The 16,372-nt window shown below is 59.6% G+C and overlaps 6 protein-coding genes across 6 annotated transcripts; 3 read left to right on the forward strand and 3 right to left on the reverse strand.

The window, feature by feature from the left end:
* The first annotated feature begins 324 nt into the window (after positions 1-324).
* Positions 325-2,699, forward strand: GGS23DRAFT_5593 (glycosyltransferase family 90 protein). Its single transcript, XM_051515812.1, has 2 exons — positions 325-2,232; positions 2,411-2,699. Exons 1-2 carry the CDS (start codon positions 434-436, stop codon positions 2,574-2,576), a joined length of 1,965 nt encoding a protein of 654 aa, XP_051376687.1. The 5' UTR covers positions 325-433; the 3' UTR covers positions 2,577-2,699.
* A 1,073-nt stretch (positions 2,700-3,772) lies between these two features.
* Positions 3,773-5,858, forward strand: GGS23DRAFT_543437 (WD domain-containing protein). The gene is made up of 3 exons (XM_051514845.1): positions 3,773-4,179; positions 4,321-4,555; positions 4,661-5,858. Exons 1-3 carry the CDS (start codon positions 4,021-4,023, stop codon positions 5,440-5,442), a joined length of 1,176 nt encoding a protein of 391 aa, XP_051376688.1. The 5' UTR covers positions 3,773-4,020; the 3' UTR covers positions 5,443-5,858.
* A 26-nt stretch (positions 5,859-5,884) lies between these two features.
* Positions 5,885-6,978, forward strand: GGS23DRAFT_543441 (signal recognition particle 9 kDa protein-domain-containing protein). Its single transcript, XM_051514846.1, has 2 exons — positions 5,885-6,305; positions 6,391-6,978. Exons 1-2 carry the CDS (start codon positions 6,234-6,236, stop codon positions 6,958-6,960), a joined length of 642 nt encoding a protein of 213 aa, XP_051376689.1. The 5' UTR covers positions 5,885-6,233; the 3' UTR covers positions 6,961-6,978.
* Positions 6,979-7,968: 990 nt separating this feature from the next.
* On the reverse strand, positions 7,969-10,046 carry GGS23DRAFT_5641 (ribonucleotide reductase). The gene is made up of 4 exons (XM_051516130.1): positions 9,847-10,046; positions 9,536-9,772; positions 9,126-9,459; positions 7,969-9,063 (listed from the first exon to the last, which is right to left on the reverse strand). The coding sequence occupies exons 1-4, from the start codon at positions 9,874-9,876 to the stop codon at positions 8,435-8,437; spliced, it is 1,230 nt and encodes a 409-aa protein (XP_051376690.1). The 5' UTR covers positions 9,877-10,046; the 3' UTR covers positions 7,969-8,434.
* Positions 10,047-11,261: 1,215 nt separating this feature from the next.
* Positions 11,262-12,672, reverse strand: GGS23DRAFT_5639 (uncharacterized protein). The gene is made up of 3 exons (XM_051516114.1): positions 12,453-12,672; positions 12,110-12,324; positions 11,262-11,994 (listed from the first exon to the last, which is right to left on the reverse strand). Exons 1-3 carry the CDS (start codon positions 12,525-12,527, stop codon positions 11,445-11,447), a joined length of 840 nt encoding a protein of 279 aa, XP_051376691.1. The 5' UTR covers positions 12,528-12,672; the 3' UTR covers positions 11,262-11,444.
* A 581-nt stretch (positions 12,673-13,253) lies between these two features.
* On the reverse strand, positions 13,254-15,531 carry GGS23DRAFT_5701 (MFS general substrate transporter). Its single transcript, XM_051516490.1, has 3 exons — positions 14,166-15,531; positions 13,448-14,082; positions 13,254-13,383 (listed from the first exon to the last, which is right to left on the reverse strand). Exons 1-2 carry the CDS (start codon positions 15,012-15,014, stop codon positions 13,561-13,563), a joined length of 1,371 nt encoding a protein of 456 aa, XP_051376692.1. The 5' UTR covers positions 15,015-15,531; the 3' UTR covers positions 13,254-13,383; positions 13,448-13,560.
* Between the last annotated feature and the right edge of the window lie 841 nt (positions 15,532-16,372).

Genomic DNA, 16,372 nt, shown 5'->3' on the forward strand with positions numbered 1-16,372 from the left:
GAAGAATCCCTACCTCCAGGCGTTCCAAATCTCGCCGCTGCTTGTCGCCGCAGTGATCAGTCACAAAAACTCGTCCGCCTACGCCACCAACCATAACGGCCTGAATACCCCTACACGTCCTGATACCCAACCCCAACGTCCGCACCCACACCATCGACAGCATCCCTTCGTGACGTATAGTCGAGACAGAAACCCTTCCGCGACATACACGCATACACACACACGTGTGCCGGTAACCAATGTCAATGTCATTCGCTACCTCATTGCCGCCCGCCGCCACCGCCACCGCCACCGCCACCTCCCAACCCACACCAGCGCAGTCGTTGTCCTCGTCGTCTCCGTCGCCGTCCCGGCCACCGAGCCCGCTCAAACGCCGTCGGAACGGGCCCTGAGAGAGGCACCCACATCGAGAGAGAGAGAGAGAGAAAACAAGATGAGGCCGCGCCAGCTTGTCCTAATCGGCGGCTTCGTCTTCGTCGTCATCTGCGTCGTCAGCGTGCTGCGGCTCGCGCCCGCGGGCACCAACCTCTCCGAATTGCGCACCCCGTCCTTCCCCAATCACGGCTCCAAACCCGCGCCGCCTGCGCCGCTGCCCCCCGAGCCGCCGTCCCCGCCCTCTCGCGACCCCCAGCCGAGGCCTGCTCCCGCGGGCGAACATCCGATACACTACCTGGTCGCGCAGGCCGAGTCGGGGCATAATGCGGCGCTGGCGCGGCAGTCGCGCACCCTCGCCGACGCCGTCGCCGAGTACCGCCGGCGGTACGGCGTCGCGCCGCCGCCCAACTTCGACCGCTGGTTCGAGTTCGCGCGGGCGAAGGGGGTGCAGCTCATCGACGAGTTCGACGGGATCCACGAGGCGCTGACGCCGTTCTGGGGCCTGCGGCCGGCGACGGTGCGCGCGCGCGCCGCCGAGGCCCTCGGCTTCGACGGCAACGCGCTCCTCGGGATCCAGGTGCGCGGCGGCAAGATCACCAACGTCCGCGGCGGCTCCGACTGGCAGCGCGAGGCGACCGCCGCCATGATGGGCAAGTTCGTCCGCTGGCTGCCCGACATGGACCTCTGCTTCAACCTGCACGACGAGCCGCGCGTCGTCGTGCCGCACGAGGACCTGTCGCGGCTCGTGGACCGCGCGCGGCGCGTCGCTATGCCCGCCGCCGCCGCCCGTCCTAGCCCGCGCAACGCCTTCTCCGAGCGCCCCCGCGGGCTCAACGACGGCACGCGCTTTGAAGAGAGCAAGCTGACGCGCTTCAACGTCTTCGCCCACCAGCCGACGTGGACGCACTCGCGGCTGTCGTGCCCGCCGGAGAGCCCCGCACGCGGGCTCGAGGAGGACGAGAAGCGCGACGACGTGTCGCGGTACGGGCTCGGCGAGCTCGGCTTCGTGTACAACGTGACGGCGATGACCGACGTGTGCAACTCGCCGTCGCTCAGCGCGACGTTCGGCTTCTTCGACCGGCCGAACGCGTACAACGTGGTCCACGACCTCTTCCCCATCTTCTCGCAGTCCAAGATCTCGTCCTACGCCGACATCCTCTACCCCTCGCCCTGGTACTGGTTCGAGAAGGTCAGCTACGACGAGGCCCGCGACGTTCCCTGGGCTAACAAGGCCGACGCGCTCTACTGGCGCGGCTCGACGACGGGCGGCTTCAGCCGCAACGGCGGTTGGCGCCGGCAGCATCGCCAACGGTTTGTGCGCAAGATCAACGCGGCGGACGGGGCCAAGATCATAGTAGACCGAGGCGCCGAGGCGGGCAAGGGCGGCCAGCCGCGGTGGGAGGCGAAGGCGGTGCCGCGCGGGGACTACCGGAACCTGGTCGACGTGCACTTCAGCGGGGTGGGGCAGTGCGATCCGGGGGACTGCGACGCGCAGCGGGAGTTCTTCGACGTGCGAGGCCACGCCGAGCAGCAGGACGCGTGGCGGTTCCGGCACCTGGTGGACCTGGACGGCAACGCCTTCAGCGGGCGGTTCTACGCGTTCCTGCGCAGCCACAGCCTCGTCTACAAGTGGGCCGTCTTCCGGGAGTGGCACGCTGAGTGGCTGCGGCCCTGGGCGCACTACGTGCCGCTGAGCCTGCGCGGCGACGACTGGCTCGAGGCCGTACGCTACTTCAGCGAGGGCGGCGCCGGGGGCACCCGCGAGGCCGAGCGGCTCGCCGAGCAGCAGCGGGACTGGGCTAACAAGGTGCTGCGCCACGAGGACATGGAGATCTGGTTCTTCCGGCTGCTACTCGAGTGCGTAGTCTTCTATATTCTTCTCCCCCCCCCCCCCCCCCCCCTCCCTCTCTGCGCGTGTCTTGTGCGCTTGGCCTTGTCCACCTTTTCTCTTCCATCCCCACCTCCCCTCTAAAACGATGTAGAGCATGTAGGAGTGTTGGGAAAGGAAGGTAGCTGACACGAGACTCACCCGTAGATACGGCCGAATAGTCGATGACGACCGCGAGATTATCGGCTTCTCGCTGCCAGGTACCGCCAACACCGCGGTCGAAGCGAAGGTCAAAGCCGCGCCTGGAACCCACGCTGCTGCTCCTTCTGTTGCCCCTGCGGCAGAAGATAAAAAGGAGGCGCCCGAGCCTTGAGAGCAGAGCAGAGCAGAGCAGAGTAGGGCGAGGTCGGAGGGACCGCTAACACTGATACCAACACTGTCGATAATACCAGTACGACGTATAGAATTGTATTCTGCGGAGGAATTGCATACAACGAGAGAGACACTCCGGGAGAGGTAGAGTGAGAGAGGAAGGTATACGAAGACGAGAACAGGAGAACAGGCGAACAGGCGAACAGGCGAACAGGCGAACAGGCGAAGAAGCATACCTGTATTTTGAATGGACCTCGCTGGGTTGGGCCCGTCCGGTTACGAATTTTGGTGTGTTGGGAACGGGAAGAGGAAAAAGATAGAAGTGATATTTACCTGTTTATCTGCATGGCCGGAGTTCTTCTTTTCCCTCTCTCCTTCTCCTCTTTCCCTTCCGTCTGAAGCTTTGGACGCACCTACGTGTTGGGCAATGCACGAGGTTATACACGTATATATGCAACTATGCCTAGGTATCCCTAGGTATCCCCACGACTTATACACAGAGAGGAAGGCAGATGCCGAGTTATGTCTGAGGCAACTATGGTGTGTCTAGCAGTTTAGAGGGTGCAGTATGAAGGCGGATGCGGGAATAGAGGAAAGGGGAGGAAAAGGGGGCCCGGATTGCATCACGTCCTCTCAAGAGGTACCTAAGGTACTAAACGAACCTCGCTGTGGGAAATGCGAGATCTACTTGTATCAGCTTGCGCGTAGACGAGCTGGCTCGTATCTCTTCCGGTGGTGAGTTAATTATATAGGCATAGTCTATAAACGCATGGAAGAAACAAGATGAACCTCCTCACCGGGTACGGGAGTGGAATTTACATTCTCCAGTCTTGCATACCTTGGAGCTCCCGTGCTTGTCAGAAGCTCATTAGAAGCGCTCTCTCTATCTCATTTTGCTCTATTATATATGCAGAATACAAAATATATATAGAATGCGTATTTTAATATTATCACCATCGGTACTATGATACACCGAGGTCTGCCTGCCTTAAGCTGCGCTCAAAGATGTCTACCTATGTACTATATATATACGTATGTAGGCATATTGCTTGTATGAGGTAGATACCTAGGTATCGGTGCTATCTGTGTGCATAAACACATGCATAACGCCTGGATATGCACATGCCCACCTACTCACTTTACATAATTGTGCTTAGGCAGGCCGTGCGCTAGCCTGGATGCAGCCAACGCGACGCGAAGCACAATCGACAAGAAACTCATCTTTTCCCACCGTCTCCTCCCACTACCATTCCGCCATATGCTCCTCCTGAGGAGCTTCCTTTGGTTGCAATCAAGTCCTGCAGTGCTCTCGCAGCTTTCCCGCAACCTGAGCTTCTCCTTACCCTCCCATCTCGCCCGTCGCAATCCCCAAGTCTCGTGCCCCTGCCTGAGACCCTCGATAGATTGATTCCCCCCCAATCGCCTCCTCGAGAGCCCTTCCCGCCATGGCGTCGACGCCGATGGACCTCGACCTTCCCGATGCCTCATCCCCCGCCAATGGCACTCCCTCTACCTCGCTGAACATCACCCGCACCCTAGGCAGCAGCAGCCTGCCCAGCACCACCGCCGTCACCGATGTCATTGCCAACTACAGACCTACAAAGGTACCCTCCCTCTGCAGACCACCAGTCATTGGTGGCACCATGGGTCCCCCAACTACCGCCCATATCCATCGTCTTAAGCCGACTGCCGTGTCAGAGGCAGAGGCAGGGCAATCTAGTCACAGTAACTCACCCAAGTCTCAGCTATTTAGGCGCGACGAGATGAAGGACGGACGGCCGCAGCCCTACATCCTCAGCCTCGACTACGACGACCCCGGCGAGCTCATGATGACTTCCGAGAGCGACGAGACCATTCAGATCTACAGAGTTCGCGACGGCAAGCACGACAAGCAGCTCCTCAGCAAGAAATACGGCGTCAAGCTCGCCAAGTTCACTCACCATAGCTCTTCGATCATCTATGCGAGCACCAAGCAGAATGGTTCGGATCTTCCCCTCCCGTCCCCCGCCCCCCGGTTACACTGAGCCGCTCAGTACTCTGGAAATTTGGGAAAGTCTTTGTATTGACGTTGGCAATTGCATGCAGATGCGATCAGGTATCTAACCACCCACGACAACGCCTTCATACGGTACTTTGAGGGCCACGAGGCGCCGGTGACCTGTCTCGAGATGCACCCCGGCAATGACGACTTCATCTCTTGCAGCAAGGACAATACGGTCAGACTATGGAATGCCGGAACTAGGAACCACACCGGACTCCTGTACCTCGGCATGCCGTATCTCGCGGCTTACGATCCGAGCGGACAAATTTTCGCCATAGCCTCGCCTCCCGGCGGCACCGTCCTGCTCTACGACCACCGCAATTTCGACAGGGGCCCATTCTCGGAATTCGACATCGTTGAAGCGTGTGGCGGGATAGACCCTGGCTATGCGCTACAGGGCTGGACCAAGCTCGAGTTCGCCAACGACGGACGCTCGATACTGCTGGGCACCAAAGGAGGCGGTCATTTCCTGCTAGACTCGTTCAACGGTAGTCTCAAGGCGTACCTGCGGAAGCCCGACGGCAGGAGCAGCAGGCTGGCGCCCGGAGAGGAATACGTAGTCAATGGCGGGTCGAACGGCGTCAACGTCGAGGGGAGCGGCGACTGCTGCTTGTCGCAGGACGGGAGGTTCGTGTTTGGCGGTACGAAGAAGGGCGTCGTCGTTTGGGACACGTTAGGGCAGCCGGGAGAGGATAAGATCCTGGAGCCGGTCCACACGCTGGAAGACACGAGAGAGGCCGCTGTGGTTGCCGCCAACCCTCGATTTAACTTCTTGGCAACTGCCGACAAGGAGCTAGTATTCTGGTTGCCGGACCCTCATGCTTAGGACGCACTGGACTGGGCCGGTATTGATTTGGATGCTCTGATCTTTGGTTGATTTCCAGCATTGACGGGTTGGCGGTGGGGACTGCCCAGGACGACGGATTGACGAATGCACTGAGAAACTGAAAATAGAGCTGCGGCTGGTAGAGATGGAGGAGGAGAAGGAAGAGAATGGAAGGGGACTGCGGTTAGCTATGGAAGATACCCTATTTGCATTTTATGGCGTCTAAAGAGGTCTGGGCAACTTGGTGCAAGCAACATCGCCGGTCTTTGAAGTTACCACTGCGGTTATATTTGAACTAGAGACAAGAAGACTATTGTTATATGGCGACGACAAGTTCGTTGTGACGCCTCTGATGGCCGTCTGTCTTATGATGGGAGGCAATAGACGAATGGGATAGTTACAAATGAAGATGTGCAATGGATGGCTGCATTTGCCTACAAGGTATGGGGACGATAACGATTGGCGCGCCATAGTAGGAGGTACCTACTAAGGTACAAGATGCCTTGACATGAGGTACCCAGGTACTCTGGGCAAGCTGGTAAAAAAAAAATAAAAAATAAAAAAGCGAGCCGAAATTCCAAACACCTGCCAACAACTCCACAAATCTGAACACAGCAAGGGAGAGAGAGAAGCCTGGACGATATCCCAACGACCAACCCTCCTTCTAGAGCACCGAGAACCTAGGAAGAGCAGGCATACTGCTGACGCATCGGACGCCGTATACGCAGCCACCACAACTTCGGTCTGCGGAGGAGCCGCTCGGCACAGAAAGCAGCAGAGGAAGCATCACGATGCCGTATTACGCCACCAGCCAGGAGTGGCTGCGGCAGTCGTCGCTGCTCATCGAGGCACGACCGACCACGGTACGTTGCACCCACCCGCACGTAGCCACACATACACGCACACGCATGCACGACCAACTTGGCTTAACTAACAACCCCTCTGCAGACGCGCATAACCACCAAATACCACATCAGCAAGCCGAAGCCGCGGCGTCCCAAGAAGTCCTCCTCCTCCTCCACCGCCACCACCTCCGGTACCGCCGCCGCCGACCCCCCCTCCTCCTCGACCCCAGCACCGCCGCTGCCGACGACGACAACGACGACGCAGCAGCAGCCCCGCGGCTCGCTCACGCTCAAGACGTACGACCCGCACTCGGGGGTGTGCCTCAAGTACCGGACGACGAAGGCGGCGGAGGTGTCGCGGCTGATCCAGAGCCTGGGGCGGCCGCTCGGCGCGCGCATGGCGGCGCTGGCGTCGGGCGCCGACGACGCCGCCGCCGCCGACGAGCCGATGGAGGACGCGCCCCCGCCCGCTGCCGCGGCCGCTGGCGGGGGCGGCGATAGCGGCAAGGCTGCCGAGGGCAAGAAGAAAGCCGCCGACGCGCCCGCCGCCGGGAGCAAGGCCCAGCCGGCAGGAGGAGGCAGCGCTGGGCCGGCGCCGGCGCAGGCGGGAGCAGGAGCAGGAGGAGGAGGAGGGGGAGGGGGAAAGGGGAAGAAGAAGCGCGGCAAGAAATAGAAAGGGGGCTGGCTGGCTGTGTGGGATTTCCCCCCACCAAGGCGGGGAGGGGCTGTCGCCTGTCGGGGACGGAGGGCGGCGTGCGAGCGAGCGAGCGAGCGAGTGGGTAGAGATGTCTAGACACATACGCCGCGCAGGAGGCGCTGTCTACGTACGGGCCGATCTGATCTGCGGCGGGTATCTATCGCGCCGTTTCCCCTCCCTACCTCGATTTACCCCGTCTTACCCGCCGCCCCCGCGCCCACTCTGCGAGCCAGCCCGCACATCGCCATCCGTCCGGCGTTCCGGTCAGATTCGCTTGCTCAGGCCCTCTCGCGCGGCGGCCACCGCCGTCCTAATCGCGGGCCGCCGACAGGACGGAGCGGAGCGGCGCGGGGTTTTATGGGTTAGGCACCTGCTAGGCAGACACCTACACGTAGTGTCCGCGATGCAATCATCAAGTGGTAGATTTGGGGCATGCACGAGGCATCGGATAGATATAACATGAAACTGCTCACGACGGCAAGACGGGGCATATTTCTTCTTCCTTTGGGTAATAATCATCGTCAATTGGCATTACTAAAGTGTTCCCCGTCTGTCTGTCTAGGGTGCCAGCCCACTCTCAGCCAATCCACAAGCCTCCCTTGCCGCCCCCCTTCCTTCAGCGCGTGGTTCCGTTAACGGGGTCGCATCAAGTCATCACCCAGTCCGTCTTCTCGCCCTGTCTCCCCCTCTCTCCTCCTCTCCTCCCTCCCCGTCGCCGACCCAACCGATTAGTTGCCGAGCACATTCTCGTCGCCTTTTTTTATTTCCCTTCTCTCCCTTCGTTTGCCCTCGGCGAGGAGAGGTTTTTCTTTGAGAAAAAAGAAACAGGAAAAAAAGAAAAAAGGGAAATCGACCAGCCAGTCGAACGCGAGGGGGGTGGAATCAGATGGATGAGGGATTCCCGAAACTAAACGCCGCCAACGCCTGCTCCAGGTGCAATAGCACCACACTCACCCGCCTACACACACGTACAGTCCGCATCTAACGGACTAGAGGAAAGGACAACATGTACAAGGGAAAACGCATGAGTGAAGATATGCAGTAAAGGAAACCCAACCCTCAGTCTTGCCCGAGCAGCTTAAGAGGGGGAGAACCCTCGACAATCTAGCAATACCGCCGCCAGAACCGCCCCCCTTGCATCGCCGAGAAGTGTTTAATTCGCCCGGTCTATATCTGAGGGAGGAAAGCCGTAGCAGCAACAGCAGCAGCAAGAATTTTCCTCTATAAAATAGTGGGAGAGGGGTCCCCCCCCGTGTCTGCGATCACCATCGGCAACGCGACGGTGTGGGACGAAGAGGGGGCACGTAATTGTACAGGACGCAATGTCTAGCAAAGAAAATGGGGGTATCGCAAGGTATCCTGTGAGTCAGGGTAGGGAGAAGTGCAGCGCGAACAGGGATGGGCGACTCGCACCGGCGGCGGTGAGATAGTTGCTTCGGAGGGGACCAGCTTAAAAGTCGTCGTCGAAGGTGAAGTCGCCGCCGTTCCCGTCCTGGGCCTCGGCCGACACCGCGCCGTCGTCATCAGCGGCGGCGTTCTTCTTGGTACTAGCCATGACGCCCGCCTTCTGGTAGTCGCCGACGCGCTTCTCGAAGAAGTTGGTCTTGCCGCCGAGCGAGATGTTCTCCATGAAGTCGAACGGGTTCGACGACCGGTACACCTTGTCGTTGCCGAGCGCGACGAGCAGCCGGTCCGCGACGAACTCGATATACTGCTTCATCAGGTTCGCGTTCATGCCCAGCAGGGCGCACGGGAGCGCCTCCGTCAGGAACTCCTGCTCGATGGCGACGGCGTCCGTAATGATGCGCTTGATCACCTCCTTGCTTGGCCGGTTCTTCAGGTGTGTGAAGAGCAGGCAGGCAAAGTCGGTGTGCAAACCCTCGTCACGGGAGATGAGCTCGTTGGAGAAGGTCAGGCCAGGCATGAGGCCGCGCTTCTTGAGCCAGAAGATGGAGGCGAAAGCACCGCTGAAGAAGATACCCTCGACGGCAGCGAAGGCGATGAGACGCTGGGCAAAGGTAGACTTCTTATCAGTGATCCAGCGGAGAGCCCAGTCGGCCTTCTTGCGGATGCACGGAACTAGAGAGAGGTCAAGGGTTAGCCACACGAACGCTGGCTCGGCACGGGTGGGGCAGGCTTACTAGTGTCGATGGCGTTGAAGAGGTGGGTCTTCTGGCCGGGCTCCTTGATGTAGGTATCGATGAGGAGAGAGTAGGTCTCGGAGTGAATGTTCTCCATCATGATCTGGAAGCCGTAGAAGCATCGGGCCTCGGGGATCTGGACCTCGGCGCTGAACCGCTCGACGAGGTTCTCGTTGACGATGCCGTCAGACGCGGCGAAGAAGGCGAGGATGTGCGAGACGAAGAACCTCTCGTCGTCGGTCAGTCGGTTGTTCCAGTCGTGGAGATCCTTGGACAGGTCGATCTCCTCAGCGGTCCAGAATGAAGCTTCGTGCTTCTTGTACATCTGCCAAATCTGCACCGCGAGCCAATTAGTTTACGGCGCGTTCAAAAAGCCACTTTACGCGCGCCGGACGCGTCCTAGAGCTTACCTCGTGGTACTTGATGGGGAACAGGACGAAACGCTGGGGGTTCTCCTGCAGGATGGGCTCGTCGACCTCGTCAGCTCGCACGGCGGGGGCGGCAGCCTTCTCCTCGTGCTTCTTCTGGGCCTCGATCTTGGTGACGATGGCGTCGACATCGGCATCAATGGACGCGTTCTCCTTGCCGGCGAAGGCGAGCTTCTTGACGGGAGACTCCATCTTCAGAGACTCCATGGCAGAAGCAGCCTGCGGGACGTCGCGTTAGTGGCAATGGCTTTGTGCAGAGGGGCAATCACGACGCGACGGTATTGTAGGCATACCTTCTTGGAGGGGGTAACGTTGGTGGCCATCGTAACTGGGTGAGAGGGAATTGGGAGGGGAGTATGCGATGGTAAGGACTACCGATTGTGACTGGGGGAGGAGGATGGCCGGCTGATAAATGCCAGAGGGAAAAGGACGCGTTAAGTGGCGGCGGTGGTGGTGATGGTTGTTGATGGTGTGAGGAGTTGCAGGACAGCAAAAAGGCGTGTTGAAAATTTGGCCTGGCCCGGTTCTTTTAAACACCGTCCCGCGCCAAATCACGTGTGCCATATAGTCCGGGTCCTTGACGCGACGAGAAAACGCGACTGGGAAGCCCCGCCACCTATTTTCCCTCTCTCACTGTCGTGGTGCCCACAATTCTCACGCGTCGGCCAGGGGTCGCCGGGCTCTGCAGGGTTTGCTGGGGGTTTGCGCGGTGGGATCCTCGCACTGCCTGCACACGGCCCGCCGTGGATTGATCACTCCCATCCACCTAGGTATATCACGCAGCGGGCGCCTCTCGCCTATCGCTACCTATACCTACCTACCTGTCCGTTATCCGCTTCGCACGCAATGCGGATATTCACTCGCTAAGTGCCGACATACCTCACCTCAACGCATCAACGGGTATTCACGTTCTGTGTCCTTGTTTGGCTCCGTTTTCTGGGGTGTGTATCAGGGCCTACAGCGTACAACGTACTCATACAAGCGCGCCCATCAGCAAGCACCGTGCCGATATCCCCACCCACCTCGCCTACGCTTATCCGATTCAGGGGGTCTTCTTGATGCCGCTCGCCCTGGCTTGCTCAGCTCGTCCGTCTGCCTACCGGCACAACACCTCCTATGGTACATGTAGGTAGGTAATCCGAACCGCGCCGGACCTAGCCTCCTGGGTACGTAGTGGTCTCGTTCGGCAGGGATGCTAGGCAGACAGGCCCCCAGCCAGCGTTATCAGATCACCGTCATCAGATAAACAAGCCGCCGAAATCTCGTTGTTGTGGCCTCCGAGAGAGCTGATTCACCATCGTGCAATGATGACCCGCGGGTCGTCGTCGCCAATCACCGCTCGCAGCTACGCCCTGGGAGCCCGCCAGGCCCCCGATCTAATGTCAGTCGTCTCGAGCCTTGTCCTCGCACGCCCAGAGGCGGGATCGCCATCAACAATAAAAGGGATGCCGTATGCAATGTATATAAACATCGAAGCTCCGCTCCAACCAGCCTGGAGTCATAGGGAGTCATACGAACCAGAGTAGCCGGCTGCGTGGATGTCTTGGCTGAAGCCGCCGAGTGCGAAACACGCCTACTAATATCTCCGTGCACTAACCCCCACCGCAGGCAATATCGAGAACGCGATTCTTCATCATGGCGCGACATTTCAAGAGTCTGTCGTAGATATCTTAGGTATGCAGGTATCACCCCTTCATTAAACATGTCTCTGCTCATCGTTACACCGAATCTGCCATGCCGCCCGCCATTTGTAGAGATCATGGGAAAAAAAGCAGCCCGAAACGAAACCCCGTCCCCGCTACGAACTACACCCACAGTGCGACGCGTGAACCACGCCAATTTATTGGCCCCGCCCACCTCGGTTCGTTGACGCTGCCCGCCCTCGCTCTCCCTAGCTCCGCCTGGCACCCATCTCGATATCGGTTGGTCGGGACCGCCTGCTGCCCATGCCGAAGAAGCCCCTGCCTTCACCACCCCGTCGATCGTCGCGAACCCTTGCTTGGGCCGGTGGCGATGGCTGCGACCCTGCGGGACGGACGCCGCTCGTCTGGTCAGGGCGGGCCTGGGCCTGGGCCTGTGCCCGACGCGTAGATTGCTGCTGGGACGACGCGTGCTCAGGTGACTCTGGGTTGGGGCTGGCGTTGTGCCGGTCGAACTCGGCGGGGTCGCTCGGGTCGAGGTCGGGCACGGGCAGGCGGCTGTCGCGGAGGTTCTTGCGGCCCTTCTTGCGCAGGTAGTTCTCGAGCGCGACGGCGTTGCGCGTGTTGGCGAGCACGATGGCGTCGGCGATATCGCCGACGAACGGCACCAGCCCCGCGACCAGGTCGATCGCCACCACCACGTACATCCACGCCCACACCTGGAACGGCAGCCCGCCCTCGACCTGCTTCGCCGTGCGCACCACCATCAGCGCCAGGAGCGCGTCCACGATATCGCCAGCGCTGTTTGTTATAAAAAAAATAATGTCAGCCTCTGCTATCGCGGGGACCACAGCCAGCGCCAAATGCGCACTTGAGTTAGGTAGCAGGTAGGTAGGACTAGAGGGTAGCAACTCACATAGGGAAGAGACCGATGATGCTGCCCCAGCCAAACTTGAGCCCCATGAAGCTGCCGAAGCTCATGTCCAGCCGGTAGGCCCGCCTCTTGACCTTGGTCAGGATCTTGGCGTCGTGGTCGGACAGGCCGGGCGGCAGGGCCTTGCGGACCTTCTTGAGCTTCCCGGTGGGCGTGCCGTCGAGCCGCGTGGCGGGGACGTGCTCGAAGTACGGATCCTGCGCAGCTCGGACCTCGCCTGTCAGCAATCTGCCATGGACTCCATCCCGGGCCGCCGTCCGGGCCTCCGCAATTCGGGCTGCGTAGGTATAGGTATGTGTAAGTGCGCAGGTAGGCGAGTGCTTACATCAGTGCCAAACTTGTTGCCCGCCGTTTCCTTGAGGACTTTCTTCGTCACGAACTTGGCCGCGAGCGACGCCATCTCGCTGGATGGACGGAGCTAGCTAATCGTCCGTCTAGTCGAACCGCGTTACGGCAGAGAGAAATCGAGAATCGATCGATTTTCGCCGGTGCTGATGAATGAATTGATTCTTGCGTGTATCTGTGTATCCGGTAGGGACTCGGACAGGGTAAGTATCGGGGTTACTGGCTGTCGTCTCTGGCCCGTTGTGCATTTATGTCGATGCGAAGAGGCCGCCCGACGGACTCATCACCTATCGACTTTCCGTCCGTTGTCCAGTTGGCCAACCCGGCGTGGAAGGGGGGCGAATGAATGCCAAGGACCAACCAGTCGTTACAGCACCCAGCACCTAAAACACGACAGACGCGAGCAGCTCGGGATAAGGGCCATGCGATGGAGTCCCCAACAAAGCGGCCAATTACCAGGACAAGAGGGACCCCGAACGCTCAAGTACCGGAGTACTTGGGTACCTACTTGGATACTTGGCTGTTCGAGAGGTCATGACGTCAGGAAAACGCGCTACTGCTACGTACCCAAGTAGCACCTGAAGTGGATGCGCAACGTCATTTATGCGCCAACCCGCCCAAATCGTGGCTTAGCAGATCAAGTTGTGATGTGTGGCTACTGTATCTGGGTCGCTCAGCCACCCATCTCGACCTGAGATACCGTATATCGGGGCGACAACGCGACGCCCACGGAGGGAGCCCGCCTCATTAGCGACGGTGACCTCCCCAGAGACGGCCTAGAAACACATATGAAGCCCGGTCGAATATCTCTATTCGATTCTGTCCCCTAATTACCTACCTAGGCATAGGTACCTTCCTACCTACCATCAATTATCGCTGCGGCACCTCCATGTGCCTACCCATTTTACCCGCTAACCCCCATCGTTAATCCAAAATGCCTATCACGACATCGCCGCTTCTCATACCATGACCTACCTATGGTCACAACTTTGGAGCAATTGCGGAACGAAAATGCCCAACCTACCCAACCTCCCAGCCTTCACAGAGAGGGGATCACGCTTCTTCTTCTTCCCCTTCGCCTTGGCCCGTCATACTCGGGGCCAAAATCCCGTTTTCGGTGGCCCCCCCAGCAGCCTGGCCGACACGAGAACGGTTACGCCGCCGGTGACGATTAACGTTCCCGCCCAAACCTGGCCCCACAGGTAGCTACCTCCGCTCGCGTCGATGATGGCGCCCATGGCCGGAGGTCCGGCCAGGGTCGCGAAGCCGCCGAGGCCGAACACCATGCCCATCCAGGTGCCCATCTTCGCCACGTCCTTGACGAAGCTGCTCACCGCGCTCGAGACGATGCCCTGGGCGGCCCCGTTGACGAAGCCCATGACGACCGAGTAGGCGTACATGGCCGAGCCGCTGGTGACGCCGATCCAGCTGAACGCCATGACGCCGAGCGCGACCGTGTTGCAGCCGAACGTGGTGACGGCTCCGAGGTAGCGGTCGGCGATGATGCCGAATATGGGCCGCGCCGGGATGGCTACCGCGTTGGTTACGAAGACGAAGTTGACGGACTGCAAGTCGCTAAAGCCGATGATCTCGCGAGCGAACGAATTGATCTGCCACACGAGCGCGCGCGCGCGCGCCGTTCGTTAGCGTTCCTCGCGGGCGGTTGTGCGGACAGCGATATCTCAAAACTCACATATATAAGCAAGGTAAACAGACCGAAGTACATGAGAAACGCGCCAACGCAGAAGGTGGTGTACGGTGTGTATTTGAAGGCAGCCAGATCGAAGAAGGGTGCCGGGACCCTCTGCAGTTTGCGCTGGGTCAGGATGAGCAACCCGACGACGGCCAGAAATACGGACGTGAACCCGCATATCCTAACCGCCCACGGGAAGCCGACCTGCGGTGTCAGGTACTGGATGATGGCGGGGAACAGGATGGCGCCCGTGCTCGACCCGCAGCCGCTGAAGGCGACGGCCACCGACCGTTTCTTCTTGAAGTAGGTGGTGACGTTCGCGGTGGCCGGCATGAACATCAGCCCGCCGCCGATGCCCATGCAGACCCCCTGGGCAAGCATTATATGCACGTATTGAGTCGACACGCTCGTCATGAACATGCCGATCACGGTCAAGAGAGCTCCGCCGGCGTAGGAATGCACCATGTAGCCGGCATCTGAGAGCCTGCCCGACACCATGCCTAGGAGGAAGAGGAAGAAGATCTGGACGGAGCCGATCCAGGCGACCTGGGCGTTCGGCCAATGCATATTCTGCTTGTAGTAGAGCTGGAAGACGGAGAATCCCGTGCCGTAGCCCCAGGACAGCATGTTGGCGATGTGGGCCGATGCGACTTGGGACCAGGCCACGAGTCCGCCCTCCGGCGGCTCGTCGTCGGGTACGGAGTCGGGGCTGGGGTCGATGTCGGGGTCGGCAGCGGAGGCGGAGGCGGCCACTTTGACGTCCGTCTCCGTCTGGACGCCATCCGTATTATCGGATCCGAACTTGACTTCGGAGCCGCGCCGCGCCTCGATGACCGGTACCCGCGTCATGCCGCTTTTCTCTCGCAGCTAAGCAACGCCGCGCGCCGAGCTACCCGAGTTACCGCGAAGTAATCACACGTAAGGGGACATAGGAGGCGTAAAAGGGCAACAAGTATACGTATGTTCTCATCGCGCAGGCCGAGAATCACAAGGGGGTGGGTGTCCCCGGAGGGAAGAGAGATCGGACACGTAGGTAATAAACAAAATTGTCCCTCAGGCGAGAGCGTAAGACTGTTTTTGGTATACTGGCGGTCTCTCTCGATCCACCCACAATGCAGGAAGAATAAGAAGAGGTCAAAAAAACAGCCCAGGGCTCCGAGACCGCTACTAGGGCTACAATTCTGGTAGGATGCGACGTCTGCGACGTCTGCGCCAGGCAATGACGACGGCTCCACCGGGAGGGCGTCGTCGCATTATGGAGCGAGGTGCTAGTCAGGCACGAGCAGGTAGATAGGTAGCAGGCAACCCCAGAGGGACGCGAGCTACCTATCTATTTCCCAGAAGCCGTGGACGGGCAGGGGGAAGAAGAAGCAGCAGCAGCACGAGCCGGGGTGGATTGGTCATCCCGGGTTACCGGACCGGAGCACGGGGTTTCCAAGACGTGATCGCACCCCTACCCTCTCTGGATGCTAGGCAATGTCGCCATGGCCTGCGGATGGGCCGAAAAAAAGAATCAGCAAGAGGTTGCGTCGGTATTGGTAATCAAGACCGTCGACAGGGCCGCACTTTCATCCGATCTGGTTGTCGGCGACAAGCTACCTACCTCTAGCTAGCCATTACCTACCTAACGCCGCCTATCCTACCTATAGCGGCTTGGGTATTGGATATCGGCGCCGGTCGTCGAAGACAAGTTGCAAATTTATGTTTTTATTGCCAGTACAATTTCTTCTTTTCGCTTGTCGCTGGTTTCTGTCCCTCTAGTCTGCCTCGCTGTATCCCTCTTCTCCCCCCTCCCGCCCTATCCGCGTAGGCGGAGGGGCAGCTTAAGCGAAAGAATCGTCGCAGCCGGTTGCACCGATCGGACCTCCATCCTGCGGCCCGCTTATGCGCGTACGTAGGTATACCTATGCTATCGTCGAGAGCAACTCAGCGAGGTTGCTCGTCGGGTCGGAGAGATAGATAGGTAGGGAGACATCTGATGCCTAAACCAACCCTCCGAGCATTCCTTGCCGGGTTCGGCAGTTCTCGCCGTCCTATCGGGTCGCCGCCTCGCTTGCCCACCTCCCGCTGTTCACCATCCTGCGGGGCAACTTGGTGACGCTTCATCATCGCGCAAGCAAAGGTGTGTTTGTTACGTCGAACGCGTACAGGGACGAAGAAGCAGCAAGCAGCAGCAGCAGCAGCAGCAGCAGCAGAAGCAGAAGCAG

The sequence above is a fragment of the Durotheca rogersii genome (genome assembly GCF_024521655.1).
Source record: "Durotheca rogersii strain YMJ 92031201 chromosome Unknown GGS23scaffold_1, whole genome shotgun sequence".
In the NCBI taxonomy this organism is placed as follows: domain Eukaryota; kingdom Fungi; phylum Ascomycota; class Sordariomycetes; order Xylariales; family Xylariaceae; genus Durotheca; species Durotheca rogersii.

Excerpts from the sequence above, each read along its gene's own strand:
- GGS23DRAFT_5593 (XM_051515812.1), top strand. The coding sequence starts at position 434 with ATGAGGCCGCGCCAGCTTGTCCTAATCGGCGGCTTCGTCTTCGTCGTC. Across the intron at positions 2,233-2,410 it reads TTCTTCCGGCTGCTACTCGA|ATACGGCCGAATAGTCGATG; the intron begins GTGCGTAGTCTT and ends ACTCACCCGTAG.
- GGS23DRAFT_543437 (XM_051514845.1), top strand. The coding sequence starts at position 4,021 with ATGGCGTCGACGCCGATGGACCTCGACCTTCCCGATGCCTCATCCCCC. Across the intron at positions 4,180-4,320 it reads CCAACTACAGACCTACAAAG|CTATTTAGGCGCGACGAGAT; the intron begins GTACCCTCCCTC and ends CCCAAGTCTCAG. Across the intron at positions 4,556-4,660 it reads TGCGAGCACCAAGCAGAATG|ATGCGATCAGGTATCTAACC; the intron begins GTTCGGATCTTC and ends AATTGCATGCAG.
- GGS23DRAFT_543441 (XM_051514846.1), top strand. The coding sequence starts at position 6,234 with ATGCCGTATTACGCCACCAGCCAGGAGTGGCTGCGGCAGTCGTCGCTG. Across the intron at positions 6,306-6,390 it reads TCGAGGCACGACCGACCACG|ACGCGCATAACCACCAAATA; the intron begins GTACGTTGCACC and ends ACCCCTCTGCAG.
- GGS23DRAFT_5641 (XM_051516130.1), bottom strand. The coding sequence starts at position 9,876 with ATGGCCACCAACGTTACCCCCTCCAAGAAG. Across the intron at positions 9,773-9,846 it reads ACGTTACCCCCTCCAAGAAG|GCTGCTTCTGCCATGGAGTC; the intron begins GTATGCCTACAA and ends GACGTCCCGCAG. Across the intron at positions 9,064-9,125 it reads CTTCAACGCCATCGACACTA|TTCCGTGCATCCGCAAGAAG; the intron begins GTAAGCCTGCCC and ends ACCTCTCTCTAG.
- GGS23DRAFT_5639 (XM_051516114.1), bottom strand. The coding sequence starts at position 12,527 with ATGGCGTCGCTCGCGGCCAAGTTCGTGACGAAGAAAGTCCTCAAGGAA. Across the intron at positions 12,325-12,452 it reads GCAACAAGTTTGGCACTGAT|GATCCGTACTTCGAGCACGT; the intron begins GTAAGCACTCGC and ends CGAGCTGCGCAG. Across the intron at positions 11,995-12,109 it reads ATCATCGGTCTCTTCCCTAT|CGCTGGCGATATCGTGGACG; the intron begins GTGAGTTGCTAC and ends TATAACAAACAG.
- GGS23DRAFT_5701 (XM_051516490.1), bottom strand. The coding sequence starts at position 15,014 with ATGACGCGGGTACCGGTCATCGAGGCGCGGCGCGGCTCCGAAGTCAAG. Across the intron at positions 14,083-14,165 it reads TGTTTACCTTGCTTATATAT|ATCAATTCGTTCGCTCGCGA; the intron begins GTGAGTTTTGAG and ends CTCGTGTGGCAG.